The sequence below is a fragment of the Antennarius striatus genome, chromosome 8 (assembly GCF_040054535.1).
Source record: "Antennarius striatus isolate MH-2024 chromosome 8, ASM4005453v1, whole genome shotgun sequence".
NCBI lineage: Eukaryota > Metazoa > Chordata > Actinopteri > Lophiiformes > Antennariidae > Antennarius > Antennarius striatus.
This window is the reverse complement of record NC_090783.1, coordinates 3,791,168-3,816,803: the sequence shown is the minus strand read 5'-3', so window position 1 is coordinate 3,816,803 and position 25,636 is coordinate 3,791,168. Positions and strand designations below refer to the sequence as shown.

The window sequence follows — 25,636 nt, the reverse complement described above, 5'->3', positions numbered from 1 at the left end:
ATTTCTAAAAGTGTTATTTTCATAATACAGAAACATTTTAGGAGCATCAGCAGTTTCGCATTCAGACAAAATCTCATCACGCTTCTTTGTTGTGTCAGAAAACACAAATCAATAATATATTTAAAAAGAAGAAACTCATCATTATTGGCCTCTTCCTTTTTTAATTTTACACCTAACGGTCTGTTTACAGCACATTTTGCATGCACTTTTGTGATCCACCTGAGAGATGCCTCCAGGGAAAGCCGACGTTTTTGGACTGCGAACTGGTGAATAACAAAGAGCTTCAAAACACAGCCGCGGTTAAGTCAATAGTTAAAAGGTGGAGAAAAAAGGAGGTTATTGATTTCCCCACCGGCACTGTACAGGTTTTCATAATGGCCTTGCATGCAGAGAGAAGTGCACTAATCTATTTCAAACATTTTATTTTTCACTTGCATGCTCTCTTAAAGTAACAACACAAATAAATAATGCAGTAATGTTAGCTCTCCAAACAGGTCATTACAGATATAGCACAGTGTATTCTCGTGTCATTTTTTTTTAGGCAATTATGGAAGCTTCTACAACCGGGGACTTTGCTAAGATAATCTGCCTTGCTGGAGGAAAGAGATGACTATTTTCAGAACATTGTTTTCGGCTCCAGGGGAAATGTCATTTGTTTATTATTATTTCCATAAATTTACTATGTTATTAAAAAAAAAAAAGAAAAATCCCAATGTGTTGTGTACAGTGTGTGAGAAAGTAAAGCTTCATTTTGAAGCCTCTTAATATCATTCATTTAGTTGTTTTTAACACAACGGGTCATCTTAAGAATGGAGGCATCAGCCCCAGATGTGAGGAGGGCGCTGGCGGTGTCTTTACTTGAGGACGCCATAGCAGGGTAGATACTGAATTATTCTAATCTCTTTTACAGTTAAGCTCTGCCTCGGGATTCAGATTCTACACAGATTCGGTGGTGGGAGAAACAGATACTCGGGTGCTCTGTTGCTGCAGGCGCGCCACAAATCATCTGGATCTTTCCCTGATCTCCAGCCAGTTTCAGGTTGCAGGGGGGAACCTTCATCTTTGGGCATTAGTCACAGGGAAAGGAGAAGCAACTCCCTCGGCGCACCAGTTCATACCTTTTCCCAACAATTCTCAACTACATGAGGACAGGCAGGAACGGACTGGAGAGATTGTTGGGGGAGTTAGATGGAGACAGGATGCATCTTAATGCAGACTCATGATGGGGAATTTAAAATAAGTCGCCGCATCTTTTGATGCATCAAGCTTTCACAGTTTTTTAAAATGAATTAAACAACACGACAATAAATATAAGTACAGCTGAAACCATTCATCGATTTATCAATTACTTAACTGACAACCAAACTGCAACCTTTCCGATATCGACTGGTTCTCCAAACGTTTTCTTTTTTTACTTTTTTGGGGTATGAAGACTGTCAAACAGACCCATCCCGCCTAGCCCCACCATACCCCCCCCCCCTCTCTCTCTGGTTCCATTGTCACCTCAGCTTCTCTGCTCTGGGCCATCATCCATCCAGGGACCTCTCTCGCCCGACTGACGGTGCCTCATCGAGTCATCGATCTGGATGTTTTGTCCTCCGGGAGATTCGACGTCTCCCCCTCTCTCCATAGTTTGCATGTTTTCATGGCTTTCTCTCCCTACGTGCGTCGACTTTATTTTCTCAGTTCGTCTTCCTGTGGTGGAGTCGAGGCCTCGAAGCTGTTGCGTCGTCCTGGTGGAACCATACTTTTGACTTATGGTTCACAAAGTGTATTTTGTCATCATAATTGTATATTCTGTGCTGTTGTCGTAAACATTGTGTATTCTGTGCATGCAACACCTAGTGCAACTTTTGCTTTTCATAATGTTTCTTACACTTTTGCCCCGTTGAAAGTTTTTTCGAAGGAAGTTTTACCACTCTATAATAATGAAATTGACTTCCAATCTTCCACTTGAAAATATGTCACGCTTCCAGCTTCATAAATGCAATTGTTTCAGGTTTTTATTTGGAACCTTAATTTAAAAGTTTTGGACCATCAGACAAAATAAGCATTGTCAAGGTGTCACTTTAAATTTGCTAAATACTAATTAGAAAAACTGTGGCAAAAATAAAACAGATTTATCTATAATGAAGTTTAAATCTACACAAAGTAATTGACAAAATGTAGCTCCATGTCATTTCACTAAAATCCCAATTTTACTTTAATGAGGGAGTAATAATGTAACGATATAATCACCATAACATGACCTGTACTTAAGCCAAACAACATTCTTACAGGATAACAATAGTAGCTTTATTTCAGGAAATAATCTGAATTGGGTGTGTGGCAATCAACCAATAGTGACAATAAGAATGATGTGAAAAATTACATAAGGCTGTGATGTTTATGAGACACATATGATGGCGTGAGATGAAAATCCAGCACAGATGCTTTTTGTATCTTTACAGCTGTTTGATCCGGTTGTCTTTGCATTGCTCTGTCTGTCGACTCATCTCTTTAAATACTCTCTGCGCTTCACAACAAAGATGCAAAGCCATTCGTCATAAAAAGCAAAAGCAGACAATACACAAAGTTGAAGATTAATACTAGCAATTAATCGATATTGTGATTGATCTGACATTTTAAGAGCCTGATTTGCCATCACGGCATAGGAGTTGCATACCGGTGCAAACTGTGCGCATCCACGAGGTCCACAAGGGACTTCATGACCCACAGCGGTGGGGACTGCAAGACGCGTGGTTAGATCAAAGTAGTGGAACCAGCCCTGGGCATCACCTGACCTGAATTCAATTAAAGCTTTACAGGCAGATCAGAGGAGAGACTAACAGAGAGAGAAAGGGAAAAGGCTGTTTTAGATACCCGACATTGTCTAGAACAAACCTGGGAGCGAAGAAAGAGGGGAGACCAAATGAGGAGAGAGAGATGAAACTTTACAGACTTGCGCTTTGACACAAATGCTCGATCTCAACCCCCCCCCGCCTCCTTCACATGCACACACACACACACATGCACACACATACACGCACGCCATACACACGTCTCCTTCGTTTACTCAGCCTGTAGGCAAATGTGACTTTAATGAGCTCTTGCTGAATGGACATTAGGCAGAGATTGTCACGCCGGACCGCTGGCTCCAACAGCCCCAGAGCTCTGGCATTTTTTGGCAGTCACTTCACAGCACGGTGTCGGGTTTAACTGTTAACCACATGGTACAGCAGCTTAATGAAGACTTCTTTGCTGCTCAAGTTGATCATATTAAAAAAAAACAACAACTACATGGCATTTTCTCAACAGAGCGCCTCAAACGCAATTTGGAGACTGAGAAAGTGATTTAAAAGCAAAAAAAACCTAATAATATGAGTTGGTTTGGTTGTTTTATTTTGGAGGGGGTGGGGTTGAAAGCATAAATTCAAATTGCAGGTATCCCACTGAGATATGTATGCATGGTATGAGAAAGGAATCCGTGACGTCAGAGCCGTTATTCAAGCTGAAGGTGTCAAATCCCTATTGCCTTCAAGGAGATTAGATTGGCATGACAGTTTGGGGTGTTTAAAATTAATAACAAGAATGAAATATCTTACTTGTAGCATAAAAATACAAATGCCTGTCTAAAGGAACAAGTGTTATATGAGTGTTTTTAAAAGAAATACGCCAAACTAGGCTGTGCTGAGGGACAATTATGGATTAAATAACAATCCACGTTGCCATGCATTCATTATCCTAAATTGCATTATCTGCGTGACAATGAGATAAGAGGAGCGCCACAACAAATCATTCAGTCAAAAATAAATAAAGAAATAAAGAAATAAACCAAAGACATCACTTTCTCTTTTAGATTCCACTCACTCCGCCCCTCTCCATTACTGCCACTTTCCTAATGTAGGCAAGAAAAGCACTACTTTTTTTTTCTTCTTCTTATCGCTCCGTCTTTTGTTCCTCTTTTCGAGCGCTCCTATCATGATTGCGATATTTACGACATCACCTGAAGGCAGCAACAGCATGCAACTCCACCTGAACCACTGTGGAGGAGAGGAGCGAGGCAAATCACAGCCTGAGGCTCTACTATCGGGCTGCAAAGAGTGATGGCCGGAGCGGAACGGGAGGTTTTGAAAACTATGAGGGACTGAAGAGCAGGACGGTGGAGAATTGTCAAAGAAAACAGAAGGCTCCCTGAATACAAAGATGCTTGGAGAAAATATACTGCAAAAAACCGACAGGATTTGTGTGAAGTGAAGCGACACACGGCGATCACCCAGCTGGTTCTAGTAAGTAGCTTTGAATCAAACTACAAGCGTTGTATCTGTGATTTGAACAATAACTCGTAAAACTTTGTTCGCGAATCGACTTTTACTATGAAGAAAAGTGAATGCTCCGGTTTGACTTGTGCAAAAAAACCCCATACAAATACTGCACACAAATGCGCTCGGTTGGCGCACTGGCGTGCGTAAAAACGCGCACGCACCGCAGGAGCGGCACAAGTTGACAAGCCGCAGCGGTACAAGGTTTTCTGCAGGCGCGCCAGATGTAGCGCTGCAGTCCGGACAAGAACAGTGAGACAGCGCCATCAATCGCACAACAGCCACACTCCTGGGTTCCTGAGGTGGGATTGTGGTGCAGATTTTGGTCGGAGAAGAAATCTGCGTGACCGTTTTGGGGAGCGGGAGGGGGTTGATGGGGTCACGCCTCCGATGCTGATTGTAAATATACCATCAGTCAACCTTCCCCCAATGCTATAATGCAAACCATGAGACGCACCGCTGGGTATTATTTCACCCAAGCTCAGGGTTTTTAAATTCATTAGTTAGAATAATGAGACTAAGATATCCGATGTTGCTGTTAAAACACTTCACACGCACGAGGAAGTTTTCATTTGCGAGGGTTATTCTCATATTTATCGCCTTGAAGGATTAACAGAGCGACGATTTTTCTCCCAGAAATAGAGCTTATCTACCTTTTTATGCTGACTTCAAAAGGATGTGAATTCAGGGGTCAGGTTTCAGGAGAGTGAGCATTAATTGTGGTGTAAATGAAGCTGCTTTTATAGTGTTGGTTTGTTCACACCAGCTCAGGTTATTCCAAGTATTATTTGTTTTGTTTTTTGCAGTGTTTCACCAAAAAATATTTCTTGCTGGTACATTAAGTGGTTTGAGCTGCCTCTGAAGAGGCGGATAGTGGATTGAGGTTAGTTCCTCATGAATGGCAAAAGATTTTTTGTTTTCATCCGCTGTGTCTTCACGTCAAATACACTTTATTGTCTTTAATTTTCAAGTATTCGACTATAAAAATGCAAAAATGAAGGAAAAATAGACCAAAAAAAAATCAAACTATGTAAAAAGAAAACATCACATAAACACAAATACACTAACATCAAAATCCTACGGAAGCCGCAATAAACATACCTTAACCAAGTTTAAGTAACGTATTAAGAAAATACTTTACTATATGTAACGTGATGGATACAAAAAAATCTGGTTTAGTGAGTGTTTTTTTTAAAAAATACTCTAGATAATCTTGCAAAGTCGGCGGAAATCAAAGTAGTCGATTCCGATCGCGGTTCGCGGCGGAAAGGTTTTATCCTGTTCCCAGCCGGTAAGTAGATCCGGACGTGCGCGGCGCGGAGAGATACCGTTCAGCTCCCAGTGTGGGAGAGAAAGGGAAGCAGCGAGTGGAGAAGGGAGAGAGGCTGCCTGTCGGTGCCTGATGGAGTAACGGAGAGGAGACGGGTCCACGTAGTACCATGCCGAGATTTGGACTACTCAAACTGCACGGAAAACCTCCTAATATGCGACATTAAGAAGAAAAGAGGTGTGTGAGTCGTCGTTTGTGTATTCAGTGGTCTTATTGAATCGGCGGAGGTTTGACTTCGACATATTTGAGACGCTTTTAAAAAGTTAGATCGGCTTTTGTGAAGCTAGAAGGGAGACCAGCTGCCGCCGCCGCCGCCGCCGCCGCTGCTCTCCGTCCGTCTTTAAGGAAGTTTGGTCCGAGCAGAACTATCGGAATGTCTGTTTTTCGGGTGACACATCATGTTATGATGGTTAGTAATCATTCTAGCAGTAGTTTACGGATTATTTTGAGATGTCTTTGCAGAAGTGCGGAACGTTTTTTTCTTCTTCTTTCTAAGCACACAGCTTCTATGGTTTCTTTAGTTGGGGGATGGGGTTTGAAATGAAACCGTCGCAAGGCGCTTAACTTTTTTTTTTATTTTTTATTTTTTGTATAGTTTATTCATTACAGCTGGTGACAGGTTGCACACAGACAACATATAAAAATGCTTAATAAAATCACTGCTTTTAAAAAAAATATTTAAGTTTCACTTTTAGATTTCAGATACTTAGATTCCCTTTTTTCTTCTCCTCACAATTGTCTCAGAAAAGCAGATGGTTCTTTTGTGAGCTACCTGCAGGCGACAGTTTTGGGATTTAAGGTGACTTTAGTCACTTATTAACCCCGCATTAAGCATCAATAACCGAACCCAGCTCGGTCTGACACGCCAAAAGTAAATAATGTTGGTTTTATGAGCAATGCTCTTGCACAGACATAGCAACGTCTTGCTATTATTTGTTTTTGCATGGACTCCCACGCAGAATGAGATGTTGTAAAGCTGCAGGAATTGCATGAATCTGCGATTTTAAAAATCCTTTTTGGAGTCATCTCCTCTGCGGTGATCAGTGATCGCAGCTCAGTGGAAAAGAAAAGGAGAATACTTGTGTCTTTTTTTGTGCATTTGTGTACAGTATGTCAGTGTAGTCAGAATGATCCAGCACAAATGTAAGTCATTGCTTTACATGGTCATTACTGCTGGTGTACATTCTTAGGATGCCTGGCAGAAGACCAGACAGGCATTTTTTATTGCATTTTGCAAAACATAAGTAAAACAAAGCAGCAATAAATTAGCTGTCTAACAATGAAAATGTTTTTACTACCGAAAGGAAATGAAAGAATTTTATATTTTTCCATTCACCAGTTCCTTTTCTGAGCTCATTAAACTTGTGTCTTAAAAAATAAATTAGGCTTTTCTGTTATGAAGTCCTGAGCTTGCATCTGGCTTTGTGCAGACGTGGGGGGCAGTGCAGACTTTTCCCCATCACCTGACTGGCTGCTCTGCTTTATCTGGTTTCCAGATGGAACCTATTTAGCCATTTATCAGCCAAGCCATCGGTTGTAATTTTATTCAAAGGAGTCTGAACAGAAACATGGTGGTCTAGATATTGATGATTTAATGTGGCTGGTGACTACTCAATATTTTTTAATGTGCTAAATGTGTAATGATTGAGTATAGTAACGCTAACAGCTACATTTTGTCGGCTTGCAGGTGATTCTGTGAAGATCACGGTACGAAATGGGGAGGCACTTGGTTTCGCTGCTTCTGCTGCTCTTGCAGCTCCTCTCTGGCAGTGCTGGGAACCGAAGGACCCCGAGGGCCACCTCCATGCAGTTTACCCACCCTGTTTACAATGCCACGATTTATGAGAACTCTGCTGCTAAGACTTACTTGGAGAGTCACACCAAGATGGGGATCTATATCTCGGATCCAGGCTGGGAGATACGGTACAAAATCATCTCTGGAGACAATGAGAACTTATTCAAAGCAGAGGACTACCTGGTTGGAGATTTTAGCTTTTTGCGGATAAGGACCAAAGGAGGCAGCTCTGCCATTCTGAACCGGGAGGTGAAAGACCACTATGTGCTGACTGTAAAAGCTTCAGAGAGGAACAGTAATGTGGAGTGTCGAGCAAGAGTTAAGGTGCAGGTACTGGACACAAACGATCTCAGGCCTCTGTTCTCTCCGACCTCCTATAGCATCTCTCTGCCAGAGAACACAGCTATACGCACCAGCGTTGCCAAGGTCACAGCCACAGATGCAGATATTGGTACAAATGGAGAATACTACTACAGTTTCAGAGAGTGGACAGACATGTTTGCAGTTCATCCCACGAGCGGTGTGGTAACTCTGACTGGCAAACTTGACTTCTCCGAGACAAAGCTGTATGAGTTGGAGATCCTAGCGGTGGATAGAGGGATGAAGCTGTATGGCAGCAGTGGCTTCAGTAGCATGGCCAAACTCACAGTGAGGGTGGAGCAGGCCAATGAGCACGCACCTGTTATCACCGCGGTAACTTTGGCCCCCTCTGATGCCGATCACGACCCCACTTATGCTATTGTGACAGTTGAAGATGGTGATCACGGACCAAATGGAGAGATAGCGTCATTGAGTATCGTCGCCGGCGACCCACTTCAACAGTTCAAGGCTGTGCGAACCAGCCCCGGGAGCAAGGAGTATAAAATAAAGGCCGTCAAAGAAGTAGATTGGGACAGCCAGTCTTTTGGATATAACCTAACTTTACAGGCGAAGGACAAAGGCAGCCCCCCTCAGTTCTCATCTGTCAAATTGGTACATGTCACCTCGGCACAGTTCAAAGTGGGCCCTCCTGTATTTGAAAGGGCAGTCTACAAAGTCAATCTGAGTGAATTTGCTCCTTTTCATACACCTGTCACTATGGTAACAGCCATGCCAAAATATCCAGAGACAAAATATAGTTTTAGACATAAAACTGACAGGAGCAGGTTTTCTATAAATCCAGATACTGGCTTAATCACCACCACGGGACCGATCAATGCTGATGTCTCCCCTCGATTTGAGCTGGATGTGATCACCACGGACAAAAAAGCAGCAACGAAAGTGATTGTTGATGTGACTGATGTGAATAACAATGCACCCGAGTTTCAACAGACATCTTACAAGGCCACTGTTGATGAGAATGTGCCCACAGGGACCAGTGTGGTAACAGTTAAGGCCACCGATCTCGACAAAGGCGAGAATGGCTATGTGACCTACAGCATCACAAATCTGAGTCCTCAGCCGTTTGTCATAGACTACTTCTCTGGCGTCATCAGCACCTCAGAGGTCTTAGATTATGAGCTCATGCCAAGGATTTACAATCTCAGAGTAAGAGCGTCAGACTGGGGATCCCCCTTCCGGAGAGAGGTGGAGGCATCGGTCACCGTAACATTAAATAACCTGAATGACAATAAGCCCCTGTTTGAAAATGTAGATTGTGAAGTAACCGTGCCGAGAGATCATGATGTCGGGGAGCAGATAACAACAGTGTCCGCCATAGATGCTGATGAACTGCAGCTTGTTCGGTACAATATAAAAGCTGGCAATGATCTTGATCTGTTTGAAATAAACCCAAACTCTGGTGTGCTTTCACTGAAGCACACACTGAGCATGGGGGAGGCTGCTAAAGCATCCCATCATAGTTTGCAGATCATTGCAACAGACGGGGAACACGAGACTCAGCCAATGATCATGAACATAACTGTCATCACAGCTCGCAAGCCCGTCCAGTTAAAGTGTGTGGAGACCGGTGTTGCCATCATGTTGGCTGAAAAGCTACTTCAAGGCAGCAAAATCCACACACAAACTGAGCCAGATGACAACTTAATTGACATTCACTCAGTGAACCGGTACTCCCCCCAGTTTGAAGAGTCTTTCCCCAGTGTTATTGAAGTCAAAGAGGATCTTCCTCTCCGGGCTCGGATTGTCCATTTAAGTGCCACGGATGCAGACAGTGGCTTCAATGGGAAACTTGTGTACGTGATTTCAGGAGGAGATACAGAAAGTCGCTTCATGGTGGATATGGAAACCGGCTGGCTCCTGGTTTATTCTCCTCTTGACAGGGAAATGACGGACTATTACACCCTCAACATCACAGTTTATGACCTTGGGATTCCCCAGAAGTCTTCATCCCGCCTTTTGGGTGTTAAGATCCTTGATGCTAATGACAACAGCCCGCAATTTCTGCAAGATTCCTATTCAGTTCAAATAAGCGAGAATACTCCTGTCGGGACTGAAATTATACAAGTGGATTCGACGGACAAAGATCAAGGAGATAATGGAGTGGTGAAGTATTCGATCTTGGGAGGCACGGATCATTTCTCCATCCATGAGGAGACAGGTGTGGTGACTGTGACAAAGCCGTTGGACCGTGAGCTGCAACCAGTTTACATCTTGAAGATTGCAGCACGTGACCAGGCAGTGAATGAGCCTCAGTTAGTGTCAACAGTTCCGCTTAAAATCACTTTGGAAGATGTAAATGATAACCCTCCTAAATTTGTCCCTCCTAATTATCGCCTGAAGGTGAGGGAAGATGTTCCCATCGGGACTGTAGTTATGTGGCTGGAAGCTCATGATCCTGACGTTGGACCTTCCAGTCAAGTACGATACAGCCTCATCGATAACGGCGATGGAAAATTTGAAGTAGACAAAATTAGCGGCGCTCTGCGGATTGTGCAAAGTCTAGATTACGAGACTAAACAGGTTTACAATCTGACGGCAAAAGCTAAAGACAAAGGGAAGCCCATGTCCTTGTCGTCAACCTGTTTTGTCGAGGTGACTGTGGTAGACGTCAATGAGAATTTGTACAGGCCCTTGTTCAGATCATTTGTGGAAAAAGGATATATCAAAGAGGATGCGCTGGTTGGGACTTCTGTGATGACTGTAAGAGCTGAAGATGAAGACAAAGGGCGAGATGGAGAGATCCGATACTCCATACGGGATGGATCCGGTCTGGGGATATTTACCATCGATGAGGAAACAGGTGAGTTTCTCTTCTCGGCGCCGTTCCAAAGCATTGTTCAGCTTGGGTTACTTTTCAAAACAGGCATACCTCAGCTTGAGATAATTTATGTGTTTAATGTTTAAATGCAATTAAAGTTTATTCAACCGTTTAAGATTGGGAATTTAAGTAAAGGTATTCTTCTGGGAGAGGGGGAAGGCCCCTGGTTCTAGACATTTTTCTGTTTTAGGAGCACTGAGAGCAGGAAAAGAAAGACCGTCTACATCTCAGATGTGTGGACATTCCTGACCGGTTGCTGTAGTGAGGAGATTCACCGTCTTCCGTCACAGACGTTCTCTCACTATACAAATAGCATTCTAAAAAATTCCCAATTTGTAAAAATGCTACCACATTTTAGCTGTTAAACCTAATAACATTTTACCCAAATGGTTTTTGTAACAGATTTTTAATGTCGTACTGAAGGCAGGATCTGCTTTGGGTTTCTAATTATTTTGAAGAAAATATGTTAATTCATGCTCCGCTGCCCTGAACGATTTTAACAGCTGACTCAAATTAGCTCAAAATAAGCAGTCTGGAATTCCAGGAGTTCCTGCCCAAAACCTAGCAATCACCTGATATGGATGTTTTGGTCTTGGCTCACTGCCCTCCTTTTTTAACTTGGTAACCACATTCTCAGGCAGCTTAATGTGGCTTTTTTCATGAAATTCCTCTCTGCATTATGCATATTTAATGTTTAAATGAGGCAGTGAAACTTAATGCATAATGCATTGATTTCACTTGGCACATGTAACCTCAAAGGTTTATATCTACATGAGAAAGATGGAAATACAGTTTAATACTCAGCTCCAGACTTTTGATGTTATAAAACTGGTTAATATCTTTAATGTTCATTATGAATCAGGCTGGTGAATTATTCAGGAAGTAAACGAGGAGCCTCCTCGTGGAACCTGTTGGGAAATAAGTTACTTTTGATTAGCATGTTTAGCATGAGGAGACGAAGCCTTGGTTTGTTTGCTGTTTGTGAGGGATTTTCTGGCTTATTGTTTTGTAATAACATTTAGTTTTATGTCCAAGAGGGATGCGATATTTAAAGTTTGAACTAACAAGTGTTCAGGGTTATCTGAGCTTTCTTTTAAACAAGCAAAGAATAATGTCATTTTGAAATGTCGCTGCATACAGCGTGTCCCGATGGGGTCACATACAATCCATTGGCTAGTTCAGTTCTAACTCAAAATCCTGTGCAGGGAACAGACTTACGGAGCCTTGTCTGATCTTCTACTTAATCCCAGAGGCCTATATTATGTGATTATCAGGAGGTGCAATGATAGGATTGTCCTGGGCTGGGTACCGTTATTATGGATTATATCTGAGGTCAGTAGACAACTAAATACAGCCAAGGTGGTAATGTTCCTCCTATGATTTCACTAGTTGAAGGGTGCAGTTTTTAAGGCCACCATATGCATTTAAACTATTCTGTCTCCAAAAGGAAAATGTAAGCATGGGTGCACACACCCCGTTATATACTCATTGCTGCAGCTGCATGTTGTGAATCTTAACCAGAATGTTTTAAAATGTTTTAAAATTAGAAAACAAATGAAAAAGCGGTGTGAGGAAAAAAGCCAGGAGCCACACACCTTCAGTTATGGAATTTGTGGGACGGAGCGAGGGAAGACCGTTCAAGTCTTTTCCTGTTTTACTTGATGCTTGTAATTCTAAACCCTCACAGTTGTGTTTAGGAGAGCGTCTGCCAGTTCCATGGTCATATCCATTTTATACTTGTATTATGTAAGTATAAGTCCGAATTCTGTCAGCTATTAATGGTAACTACGAATATGGAGACACCAATTTGTTGACAACAAATAGTTGCCATATAAAGCATCAAATTTTGTGGCAGTGCGAGAAACAGAATTTGTGTCATTATTTGCAAATTATGTGTTTGATATATACTCATTGCATCTGAACTGGGTGTCTGGAAGTGACACTGAGACAATGACTGTGATTAGTCCCATTAAGCTTAGTTCTGGAAGGGATGCTTTTACCTACATGGCCAAATTAGGTTATTCATGTGGTCTTATATTCCCAGAAACAGGATCATTTGAATGAAACCGAAATTCTTTATTCTGTTAAAATTTTTTACATTGCTTTTTGAGTGGGTGTTGTTGGCAACTTTACTTTCATCAAATATTGGAGAATGGGACTTCAGGCTGCATGTGTAGTATTTGTGTAAATAGAAAATTACCCTGACAGTAGCTGATTGTAAACCAAACATTGTAATAGCCCAAATGAAAAAAAAGGCAGTTAATAATATTTAGGCCATTTGCATGTTTGGGGTCAGTCTCGACTGTAGCTACGCAAAACATCCACTGTCTCTGTCTCCCCAGTTTTGTTGACATTTTTAGATGATTTCCCCCATCCTTTTCCCCACCCCCACATTTCAGTTCTGCCTTAGCAACAGAGCTGTGATGTGCAATAAAGGCAGAGCAGACCTGCCTTAAACAAACTGTGGCTTTCCACCGCCTCCCTCGTGTCCCGTCCAATGCTAGCAGCAACAAATCTGCTAAAAAAAAGTCAGGTGATTTTTGACTTGGAGTAACAAAAGTGAACTTTGTAATTTGAACAACTGTGTGAGTACCTATGTAGAACAGTTTTTAGCCTTGGTCTACCTTCATCTAACTGTTAGCAGTTCAGGTATGAGTTGCTATAGGGGCCTCTAGTAGTTTGTTTCTGTACTGTTTTGTGCTGGGGGGGGAGATACACGTAAACTTCTTTAAGGACTTGTATGCCACAGGTTTACATTTCAGGATCCTATAGGTCAGCTGATATGGATCTTTTAGTGCCTCCAGTCAGTTTTAGAGAGGCAACATGGCTAGAAAAAAAATTGCTTCTCTTCACAGAGGTGGTATTTTCTCAGATGGTTATCATAGCGTGAAAATGTCTTCCTGTTGCAGCCCTTGTTAACAGCTGACAATGTGGCTGAAGAGTAATCTAAAGAGCGCTGCATACTCTATATGGGTCAGTAGTGTGGAAAAGTTATGAGGATTACAATCCCTTGGGCACGGCACACAAATTATATTTAGCCAAAGAAAGAATGCGTCTTAAAGGGTCAAATAAACTGAACCCATCTTAGGTCGACTTTAAGTGCTCGTCAAAACAGATGAGCAATAAAACGATTCTTTTCCAGGCGATTCCAAGCATGTTTGATTACTCACAGTACACCAGACACACCTGTGATGTTTTTTTATTGTAAATGAGTAACTCTTTTCAGTTACGACTGTCTGGGATGACTATTCAAGAAGCTAAGCCTGAACTGATCACACGCTTTCAGAGACAATTGTTTGAATTTTGGAAAATAAGGTCTTTTTCAGCATTTGTTAAAGCAGCAAACGAGTTACAGTATGTGGTAAAAGATGTATGGGCTGTTTTCTTTGAGGGATTAAGGATAATGATAACCTGTAACTCTGCAGGGGTTCTACATGAATAAAGCAGTCAAGTAGCATAGATTACAACACAGTCTACACTTGAAAGTGAAGACCATATTGTAGTGATTGTTCCAATAAGGAGCGAGACACGACTAAATAAATGTCATCAAAGCAAGGTGTGTCTCAGCTTGAAGTGAAATCGCACAGTCTAAAAAGGTGAGCATGCTGGGTCTAGAAACGCAGATGTTCATTGTATAATGTATGCATCAACCTTTCTTGTTATATAATATATGCATTGCCCTTTTACTTGAAGCAGTTTGAAGCCAGAGCTGTAAATGCATCCTTTGTGAACGCAAATGAAACAGCTTAAAAGACAATGACACAGTCTTGTTTGCATGTTTTCCATTTCCAGCAAAAAAAAAAAAGCAAGGATTTTACTTCTTTTTTCCTTTGTCTTCAGGTTAAAGCAAACAGATTTTTTGCTACTATAAGCAGGCACATGCTGGTATTAGTCTTAGTCCAGTGTTTTATGATGGAAAATATTTATCTAAAGTGTATAACCAATGCTCCCAAATTTACTGTTAACCACCTAACATTTTAAGATATAATTAGGACTGCAAAGTGAAACACGATTCCAAATAGACTGAGCTCTGTTACTGTGGAGATAGGCCCAGAAATGTGCAGCGGGACTATGTTGATTGTAGGTTACTAAATGAAAAACACACTTTTAACACTCTAGTTAGAAGCATGTTGTTCTCTCAGTCCATTAAATCTTATTTTGGGAAACGTTCCCACATGACTTCAACAACATGGCTTTATTGTGTGTTCATTGCTGTCATACTAAGACTCCAATTCATCATTGATGGTGATGTCATTGATTTTGAAGGAACCACTTCAACAGCGGGTCCCTGGGGAACATTCAGACCTTATTGATGGTATTATGTACACTTTTCATGTTTCAAGGAGAGACTTAATATGTAGTAGAGATGGTGTGTTTCTCTGCAGAGCATCTTTCATTGAGGGGGCTCACCATTAAGTAATAAAAGTCTTGTATGACTACATTTATCCTTTCGTTGAATTTTATGGCGGTTGGCATTCAGAAGCACAGAGCTGTCAGGGATAGAACACAGCACGTGTGAAAACTCATCATAAATGATCCTGGATGCAGCTGCGTATCTTATCCTGGTAATTTGCTGGGAACTATGAGTGGAAAAGTCTTTTCTGAGCTGTGAAGATGCTGGAAGGTGAAGCAGGTGAAGGACATAGCTTCCATCTGTTTCCTTTAAACTAAACTGACCTACCCAACATGGTGTTGATGTTTTCATCCAGCTATAGTTTAGCATAGGTACCCTGAAAGGGTCGATTTCACAGTCGGCTTCTTAGAACTTAAGTAGTTTTCATGTCAGTTTTCTCACATTCAGGTCTAAGATCTTTTTGTAATTTGTATTGACTTTTTTTGCAGAACCTTTCGCTGCTCCTTGGCCAGTCACATCCAGTGGAACAGAGAATATAGATGGTGTAGAATGTTAAGTAAAGCATTCAGTGAGCTAGAATGAAGACTGGCCCTGCATTACCCCTCTGTTGTCTGAGAGAGCTTCAGCTATTGGAGATACAGTAACTGCTGCTCAATAACACTGTGATATTGAATCAAGAGTATTGCTCTGTGGCGCGTTCAAAGGCCTTTGAAATAACGTTATTTCCTGTAACAATAGAAGCTTTGTATCTCCAGCCAAGTTGAGTCAAGTCTCAAAGCTATCTCAACTGGAATTAATAGGCAATTTAAAAAACAAGGAAAATAGATGCTGAAACTGTATCAAAAGGTTATTGTCTGTTTCCAATACTCCCATCAACAGTTCATATACAAATACGTGGTCTTATTTTTTTCTTTTTATGTAAAGTATTCATACATTGTGGCTAGATTCTTACAGTAGTATAGTTACAGTAGTATAGCTAATTGTCAAGCAAAATAACAGTATGATAACATTGGTAAACGGAGCATAAGCAATCTCCATTGTTAGTCTGATGAAATTATACGTCTTTTCTCAAGTATTATTTCCTTTAAGCCAGCTGTTGACAGCCATTCTGCTCTTGGCATTGACCATATTGTATAGGAAGGACACAGTGGTGCATGAAGTTGCCTTGATTCATCGCAAAAGGAATTAACCTACAAAGTTAAAATTAGCTTGATGTGTACCCTGCTTTGAGTAAAAAGTAATACATTTGCTATAATAGTACAGTCATCATGTGACAGTAGAAATATAGCAACTACGAGCATTTAATATATTGATCAAATACAAATATTTAAGTGACACCGTAAACAAGTAGGATAAAGCTGGTGTTGTGCCAAGCAGTTGGTCTCTAATGACATGAAAACATTGCTTTTGACTTCCATAATAAAAGAACATGGAAGACTGTAAACACTGTTTGCCTTTGAATAGAACCCATCAGTCACGTGGTTGTGAAGTGTTGAAATCAATGCTTGAGGCTACGTTTTCAACCACCGCACACATTTCTGTCTTTGACCATACTTTGACTTTAAAGGTTTAAGGCATTAACCTAATACCAACAGACTTACTGCCTTTGAAGCACAGATCTTGGCTACAGATGTCTGGGAACTTTGGGATGATGTGATATTAAGTTGCTGGGTAACAGACAGCTTAGTTTGGGACTCTTTCTATGACACTCAGCCCTACAACGTGCTAGTGGAATTTGAAGCATTTTGCCAGAGCTGTGGAGAGAGAGGTGGAGAGGGAAAGCACTGAGAAAGTTTATGTGAGCCAGAGGCCTGAGAAGGCTAAGGAATGTGGGGTAGGGGTGAGCGGAATTAACGGTGATAGTTCAAAGGAACTGCAGAACGAACTGAGAAATCCTTGTGTACATTAAACTGGCTGCGCCAAGTCACAGCATTTTGGTTTAATTGCTATTTCCCAAAGCAAAAGAAGTCTCTCAACAATATGTGCAATATCCAGTGCTCTATTTATCCACTCAACACCTTGTGACATTCAACAGTTTGAAGTCAAAAGCAGATTTCACCCTCATCACACTACGCCTTACTCGTGGTGGGAAGTTTGTGGAGAATTAATTCAATGTGTATCGTGTGCAGTATTTTGCTTTCCAGTGCACACATATGCAGAACACACTCCGGCCTCGATAATTAGTGATCCTTTGATTGTCTGAAGCCTCCACCACTTTGTCACTGCCCTCGAGTGGCTTTGAAAAGCAACGCCAGAGGGGAAAGAAAAGAAAACAGAAAGCAAATCTAGCCGTGTGTTGTCTGATTTTTTTCTTGAGGGCAGGCTTTGCTTGTGTGTTTGCAGGTAGGTTAGGTGTATGGAATGGGTGGGGCAACTAAATTCTTCAGATTCAACTTTCATGGCTTTGTTTGTGAGTATTCAGCCGACGGCACTGGGAGATAACATTTCATAACGTGCTCGTTTGCTCATTTTGTTCTGTTCATTGGAGATAAATATTGACAAAGGTGCACAAGCTTGACATTTAAAATATCAAAAGCGCAAAGAGTAGCACTGAGCTGCTGTAGTATTTAAGGTTTTTCACTGCAATATAAATGATCAGATCTTGTCTGCTAATAGCTGTAACTGTAAGCAAAAAGCATGACCCTGGTGACAAGTGGAATTTTCTCTGCACTGGTGTCTACCAGTAAAACAGAGGATCACTTAAACATGGACACCGAATGTTCTTGGCACTGCCACAAAAGATGTGTCACACTTTCCTGGTCACCTTCTCTTCTCTCACATACTTTGTCATGACTGGCTACCAATGACATCTATAGACGTCAATTATGTTTTTCAACGCGGTGGGCTGGGGGGCGGTCTGGCAAGGCTTGTCAGTGAAAATCAGGCTTCTAATCATGGGCTTTAGCGTCATGACGACTGATACAGTTATGGAACAGGGGATTGGGGAATATGAGGAAGACGGAGAAGTTGCAAGGGGTTACGATGCAACAAAGTTTGCGTATGTTAGCACGCACCCGCGAGCGAACACGGTGTCACTCTGAGCGAAGCATCTTATGATCTCAATCATTCTTGATCATCTCCTATCTCCTGTTCCCACATCAACCTCTAACAATTTCACCTTTTCAATCACCAATCTATTATTTCAAACCTCTTATCTTTTAGTAGGGACTTTTCGGGGTTCAAACTGAATGGACCGCCAACACCCATTCACACCTACTTTCACACCTATGAGCAGTTTGATCGCCGATTAACCTGCATGTCTTTAGGCTGTGAGAGGAAGAGGAGTGCCCAGACGATAACAGACAACAAATAGAAATGACCCAAAAGATTTGATCTAGTGACCTAATTGCTTTGACTGTGTAACACGACTTCACCTTGGGCTGTAGCGGTTTACAGTTACGGTATGAAACTTTATCATACAATGTGTGACGCTGAATTTCTATTGTAGTTTGTTTCATGCCTATCAGCTCATAGTTACGTTTTCATTCTTTTTAGGGTAATTTTAAATGAGAATGCCACTATCATCTAATAGTCAACCATTAATCATCATCATAGTAACAATTGTATGGTTAAGAAATCATCTTATATATAGTTTAATTATCATCTCCTTTGCCTCTAACTCCCTCTTTTGCGGGTGTCTTAAAACATTTATCTTCTTTTCCTTATGTGTCTCTCCTCAGGTTGGTTCACATGCGCATCTTTATTTCTTATTTATGTCCAACATTTTCAGGTTTCAGTGTTTGTTTTGTATGTTAGTAGTGATCTCCATTATTCACTGCAAACTTTCAGCTTCAGTAATATCATAAATTAGTCATTACAGGGTGATCTGATTTCTAAATGATTAACATTTCTAAATGTGAATATTACTTTGTTAAATCCGCTGCTTTTAGCTCATAGTTTTTCCAAATGTTTAGTTGTGTCTCTTGGTTTATTGTCAGCTCTAAGCTACAGTATAAGTTTGCTTAAGCAGTCATATAATTTGCATTCTTGGTATAGTTTTTTTGCCGTGGGACTTCTAGCTTTGGGAAACTTAGGGGAGCTACGTATTTTCCCTTGCCTGACTACTCATCTTATTACATGCCTCAAGCTTAGTTGAGAGAGCTATAATGATGACTAATGACAAGAGAAGATAACAAGCCCAAAACGCAGGGAACACAAAAAGTAAAGCAGGGCAAGAGAATAAATGAGATTTATCCCCAAATTCCCTTTCTATGGTAAATTGGAGGATTTTGTCATTTGGAGTGTTATCTCTAGTCACTTTTTTTTAACCTCGGCAATTTGTTTGGCTGCTCTCAATAACACCCCTTCTCTGCAATTCATCAAGTTACAGTGCACGAACAAAGGCGGCAGCAGCGATAGCAGAGATGGTTTACATAAACCATTGCAACCTTTGAAATGGATCCTGATGTGTACGTTTTTGTGGAGGCTCCCATATCTGGAGCACCAGTAACTCTGAGTCTGTCGTGGAGTCATATTACCCCTATACAGTAACTATACGGGTGTGCTATACCATGATTCACGTTTATTAGTTCCGGATAATAAGAAAATCAAACCTAGCTGTGTGTTTCCTTCGCACCCGTGAAGATTATACAGGTATCACAATGGAATGGTTGTTATTATAGAAGTTGTCAGGTTTTCATTGTCTGAAAGATAGTTGTGTTTATGTGGCCTTCGCTGCCGCGTGTTGAAATAATGTTAGCGTAGGTGTGCTTCATCTCAATAGCAATTTATAGAAATTTATTATTTATTTTTTTATTTATTCATAGAAATGTTTTGTTTGCTTCGGCATGTTTTTACTGCTTTTATGGTGCAATAGATAGAAAGCTTAATACGTAAATTAGGCTTCAGAAATTATACAGGTCCAAACCCAGGTTTTGCTTACGTACGTGATCAGGTTTAATGCTGTATTATGGGTCTAGTATGGTTATAAGTATTACTTTTTTATCGTGCATGAAGCAAGGCTTTTCACAAGAAAACCAACACTGGGTTGTTTGCACGCCCTCCCCCACAAGAGGAACTACCCACATAAACAAGCCTCTTATCACTTTCTTATATTCATCCAGTTGTATCGGCTGCTCACCTGGTGAGCGCTAGGTAGTGCGGCGGGGTGGAGATAAAAAATGCAAAAGCAAATTAACTCCTGTGGAGTTTGCATTTGGCTTTTCCTTCATTGATGACAAGACTCTACAGCTGAACTCCTGTCATTGTCTGACTTCGTTGGTTGTAGTCCATACTGTTATCTTTGTGGTATCATTTTTACCATTTGTAGCACATAGACTTTCATCTGTCTCTGGCAGTCCCTCATTTTTAAGCTAAACCTACCCATCCTCCACTCTCCCATTTAACCATTGTCAACTTATACAACTCACAGGCCCTGAAAGCATTTTGTTTGCTCAGCTGAAGTCTGCAGCCCCCTCATGGCTGTAAAAAAAGACTTCCCTGCCAGTGATTGTAAACAGGAGACCACTGAGTGGTTGTTGTGAAAATCCCACCTTGACATGTTTCTGTCGAGTCGCCTTAAACCAACCGTCTCTGTTCAGCGGCAGCTGGATCTCATGCTTCTGTTGTCTTCATTTCCAGAAATAAATTTCAGAGATCACTGAAGGCACAGGTGTGAAACCCAGGTCGTGCGGTGCACATAAAAATGTTCCCTGATAGATGCAGGCTAAAATGTTTGTCTTTTTCATGTTTTAGGTATTATTCGAACACAAGAGCTGCTGGATCATGAGACCACACCTCACTACTGGCTGACGGTGTACGCCATGGACCGAGGGGTCGTGCCGCTCTCTGCCTTCGTTGAGGTCTACATCGAAGTTCAAGATGTCAATGACAATGCACCACAAACCTCTGAACCAGTCTACTACCCCTCCGTCATGGAGAACTCCCCTAAAGATGTGTCAATCATCCAGATAAATGCTGTTGATCCAGATTCCAAGGCCAGCGATAAACTCACCTACAGGATCACCAGCGGGAATCCACAAGGATTCTTTGCCATCAACGCCAAGACAGGTAAGGTTGTGGTTACTGTGAAATTCATGTTGCTTTAAATGACCTCCATAACAGCTGAAGTACCTGTTATCACATTCAGGATAATTTATTATGGCTGATAGAAAGAAGGTTTTTACTAAGGGATAAGCTGAAATGCTTCAAAAGGCAAACAGGAAGTTGATCTGGTGGGCTTCCTGTTCCATCTTTTGCTAAAGGAAAAGGAGCGAGATAACTTTTTTTTTTTTTTAACCTTGGACAGGAGTGGGTTGAGCCTACAGGGGTTTTTCCAGTCTAACACTCTTAAGTGTGTTCTCATATGGTACCCGGGAAATGGTGTGATGATTAATATTTCATTGAGTTCTTTTAAAGTTGCAGGAGCAGGCTATGTTTAGTTGTACAGCAGCGAAAATGCTTCTTGTAGGTGCAAAGAGAACCTCCGCGTACAAACAGATCCGCTCTGGAAATGTACAGATTTATTCTTGTTACGCTTGGAGAAAAGTGTGATTCCTACAGAAAATGCCCCACATGTGTACAAACCCACTCAGGAAATAAATCAAGCGTGGTTAGTGTAAATTTAGATGACTCTCGTTTTGAATAACATAAATCAGGGTAGCAAAAGGAAGTGGTTAAACTGCATCTCTGGAAGTGCCAGATGCTGAATTGTTTTTTTGGTCTCAAGCTTGCACACAGGTGTCTTTTGGTTTGGAATACTACCGTTTGTTAAATTGAGATGAGGAGTACGTCGTCAAACAGTTGCTGCAGTTTTTCCTTACTTACTGTGTGTGTGTGTGTGTGTGTGTGTGTGTGTGTGTGTGTGTGTGTGTGTGTGTGTGCGTGTGTGTGTGTGGTCCTGTATCCTGAGGTTGTCACATCAACAAACCAGAGTTATTTCTGGTGCTAGTGGCAATGTGAATTTTCAGACCAAATAAGGGTTGATCTTGCAAGCATTGCCTCCCAAACAAGTCTCGCAGTAACGCTGGGCACTCCCCAACAGACAGGAAAAGATAATACAAATAAATAATAAAGAAAAGGGTAAACCTTAGGTATGCAGACACATAAGGTTGTTGTTTCATCTCCATGCACGACAAGATAAGCTTCCTCATTTTGATAAGAAGTCCAAGACTGGAAAAGAAGGTGCTGGGAAATGGAATATTTATCTCCCAACAAAACAGTCATACATAATCATACACAGCTCAACACAAAATGTTGAGCTGTGAAGAAAACATCTTTGCAATCTTTTGTGCTTCTGAGATGTATTGAGTTTTTTTTCCCGCCCGTCTATAGACAAGTTATCTTTGATAAAGTGGTGCTGTAGCTGGAAAGACACTTTTAAACACAAAGTAGCTGATCTTCAGCTGGCATTTCTTTTTGGTATATATATTTCTACTGCACTGTACAAGACCGTACTGCACTTTTACAAGACTGTGTGGTGCTTTAAAGTGTGACGCTTTTTCAGCAATTGAGTACAATGTTCTTAACTCACATATCTCAAGTTATTAGTTCCTGCTTTTAGGATTACTGCTTTGCAGGATTGAATTTTTATGACTTACAGCCAAGTCTGCTGTGGTCGGACTCTCTTTACAGTAGAATTCATCAAGTCAGGAGGAGTCCTCCTACATAGAGGATTCTGAAGCATAAGGATAAGAGCTATTCATGCATATCAGAGCATGTAAAAACTTTCCTTAGTGGGACACCATAGCCTTTTGTGTCAGGTTTAACAAAGTGTGGAAGAGGAGTCTTTGTTGCTTTGATTCCCCTCCTTTTGTTTCTGGAGATTACACACAAAGCCAGTGGACAGAAATAGGTGGGGATTGAAGAAGTAACTTGTGATTTGAGAAAACTGCATCTCATAAAAAATGAGTGACTTACGTTTGAGTTGTCATTTTTTTAGTTGACAATCAGATGGGACTTCTTGAAATTATATTTAATTTTCTCTAATTGTGGAATTAAATGGTTAAAAGAAGGCCTGATATCTGTCCACATTATCATCTCAATATGACATTCTCACCGCATATTACAGGTTTTTGAAAATGTTTAAATTTACAACATATAACTTTCTGTAATTACACGTTCTAAACTTGCATTGGAAGCATAGGCCCTGTTTTGGCATATCTACAAAGCTCTACTAAGGGGTGGGAAAAAGGAAAAGACGTTAAGGCCTATGTTTTGTTTGTGGCTTTTGGAACCTCATAGGCATGTGTTCCAAGCTAACTACCTAGCCTTCTATCATGGGCCACAGCCTTGTGCAGCCTTCCAAACAGCCCGTTAAGCCTGGGACACATTTGAAAGCTTCGTTTGACGCCTTGGATGGTGTTGGTCGCCCTTTTTCCGCAGCAGACCTACATTTGCTCTGTAAAGTCTGGGATGAAAGGCTCAGGCCTCCTTTCTTTCTGCCCAGTAAACAAGTCCTGCTGTTTTGGCTGTTGTCTGACTTTGAGTATGTCATCAAAGTGCAAGACCAGCTCTTCTTTCCAGCAGATATTATTTCAATGTCTGTCAGCTTAGAACTTAAAGGTTTGATATAGTCTTCCTTTTGAAGCGATTGGAGCTGGGCGAGAGAAAAGAAAAGAGGCAAAGCTGTATCGGGTGAAAATTGGACTTATCAGCTGGATATGAATTATGTGTTCTAAACCTCTGAGAGACCAGTGAGGTTGAATTACGCTGTTTGTCCGAAATTCAAAAAATGAGCCAGTGTTCAATTGTCTGGTGACAAAGACCTCATCCCACCTACAGATTTAACAACGGTTCTACAAAGTTCCCAAGCTCTGATTTAATGGCTTAGGAGAATTGTATTTCCTGGATAAAGACTGATAGGCATGTTTTTATCAGATTGAAAATGTGCTCTGTGTAAATGTCATTTAGTTGGATTGAAGAATAATCGAAGGTTGTTGTCACTTGGCTTGGGTTTCGAATAATGATGGGTTGTCTACACCTGCAGCTCTTGAGACAGCCAGACCTCTAGCTGCCAACTTCTATTTTCTCTTCATAAAAAGAAGTTGTCGGATGTCTGGGCTGGTTCATCAGACGCTGTTGACATAAGTGTCCCACCTCTTCTGTGACAGAGAGCACTGTTCATTACCAGGTGAATCACACTCTGTGTTCCCTGATACGCTGCTGCTGCCGTGCTGTTCGGCTTTGGACTTTGAGCCAGAGCTCTTGTGCAAGAATGTACATGCATTAGGAAAAGGCAACCAAGCAGAATATGTGGGGTCAGGACACACACAGGAAGTTTTATATATCTAAGCTCAGGAGAGAGAGAGCATGAGCAAAGATCACCACAATAGCAGTCTTGTTTTATTGAATGTACTTTACTTCCTTCCGTACTGCTTCTGCCTGACTGTGCATGGTATTAACACCTCCAACATATTAGTCTGTGGTGGAAGGACTTTAGAGATGTAGAATGAAGTTGGCTCTCTGTATTTGTTATCAGACAATGGTGTCAATACAGCTAAGGGCAGCACGGCTTTAATAGATTGTTTTACTGTGAGGTCACAAAGGAAGAGCATCTCCAAAAGAGGTGACATCAAGTATAAACAGCAAAAAACAAGCGTAACAATGTTTACGATAGAACACAATAGATGGACAAAGAAATAACAAGGAAGACAATGTTTAAGTGCAAAAACACCCCATCATACGTAGAGAAGTAAATATCTTCCACGCGGACACAATTAGGGACAGGTGGAAACAATCAGACAATCAACAGTCACACCCTGGAAGAAACAATGATAAAGAAGAAAACACATAGAGGATACAATAATAAACTCACATGAGACAAGACCTACAAAGACACAAGGGGGAAGGCAACAAACCAGAACAGAAAACAGCACTGAAACTGACACTAGTGGAAAAAAAAAGGTCAAACCGATCACAAGATACGATAGCAGGAAGTATAACACAGATAACACAGCAGAAGAAAATAACTTCATTGAAAGCAAATGTGTTCAATTGTTTTAATTTCTGACTAATCAGAGCTTAATTAGTATTGTTGTTGGAGCCATTGGTCTTGCCGCTGGCACTTGCACTGTTTACTCACAGTAGCTGGGAAGCATGGAACATTTGATGTCTTTTAAGAGTTTGCAGGATATGACTGTGTGTGTGCATGATTTTACTTGTCTGCTATCAAACAAGAAATTTTGCCCTGGTGAATTCTTTGAGTCTTATTAGACAATTTCGGCCTATCCTTTTTCTTCCGCCCGCAGCCAGAAGCCGGTAGCTCATTGTCATCAGTCAGAAAGGATTGCCGTAGGTAATGGTTTGGCAAGCTTGGATACATTTGACAGGTTTTATGTGCATTTGTCATTCCCAGGGTTGAATGAAAAGGTAAGGCAAAACAGCCACTGGGATTTCAACTGCAAATCATCCACTTGACATGGTGCTCATATCAACTTTCAGTGACACACTTTCTGTCTGACAGGGACACATACCCACACATAGTGTTATCAGTGGTTTACCAAAGCCTCAACAACTAGAGGAAATGAGATAGGAAATAGATACTTCCAACAACTTCCTGACATTTCCTGTGATTCAGTTGGACAACAATCGCCACAACTCTCAAATGACAGTGAGAAGAACATGTGGGAATGGAAAATGAAAAATTGGATGATATTTCATCTCTCACCTTCAAAGAGTGGTTGTGGTGGCTTAGTTGGCTAAGATTCGGTTTAACCAC

General features: G+C 41.2%; 1 protein-coding gene across 3 annotated transcripts in view; it reads left to right on the top strand.

Moving 5' to 3' along the window:
• The first annotated feature begins 5,689 nt into the window (after window positions 1-5,689).
• Window positions 5,690-25,636, top strand: part of fat1a (FAT atypical cadherin 1a) — a 63,250-nt gene continuing 43,303 nt past the window's right edge. For all 3 annotated transcript variants that reach the window (XM_068320761.1, XM_068320759.1, XM_068320762.1), the window contains exons 1-3: window positions 5,690-5,808; window positions 7,319-10,607; window positions 20,674-20,988. In XM_068320761.1, the coding sequence (XP_068176862.1) occupies window positions 7,346-10,607; window positions 20,674-20,988 (3,577 nt within the window). In that variant the 5' untranslated portion in view covers window positions 5,690-5,808; window positions 7,319-7,345. The remainder of the gene's footprint in view (window positions 5,809-7,318; window positions 10,608-20,673; window positions 20,989-25,636) is intronic.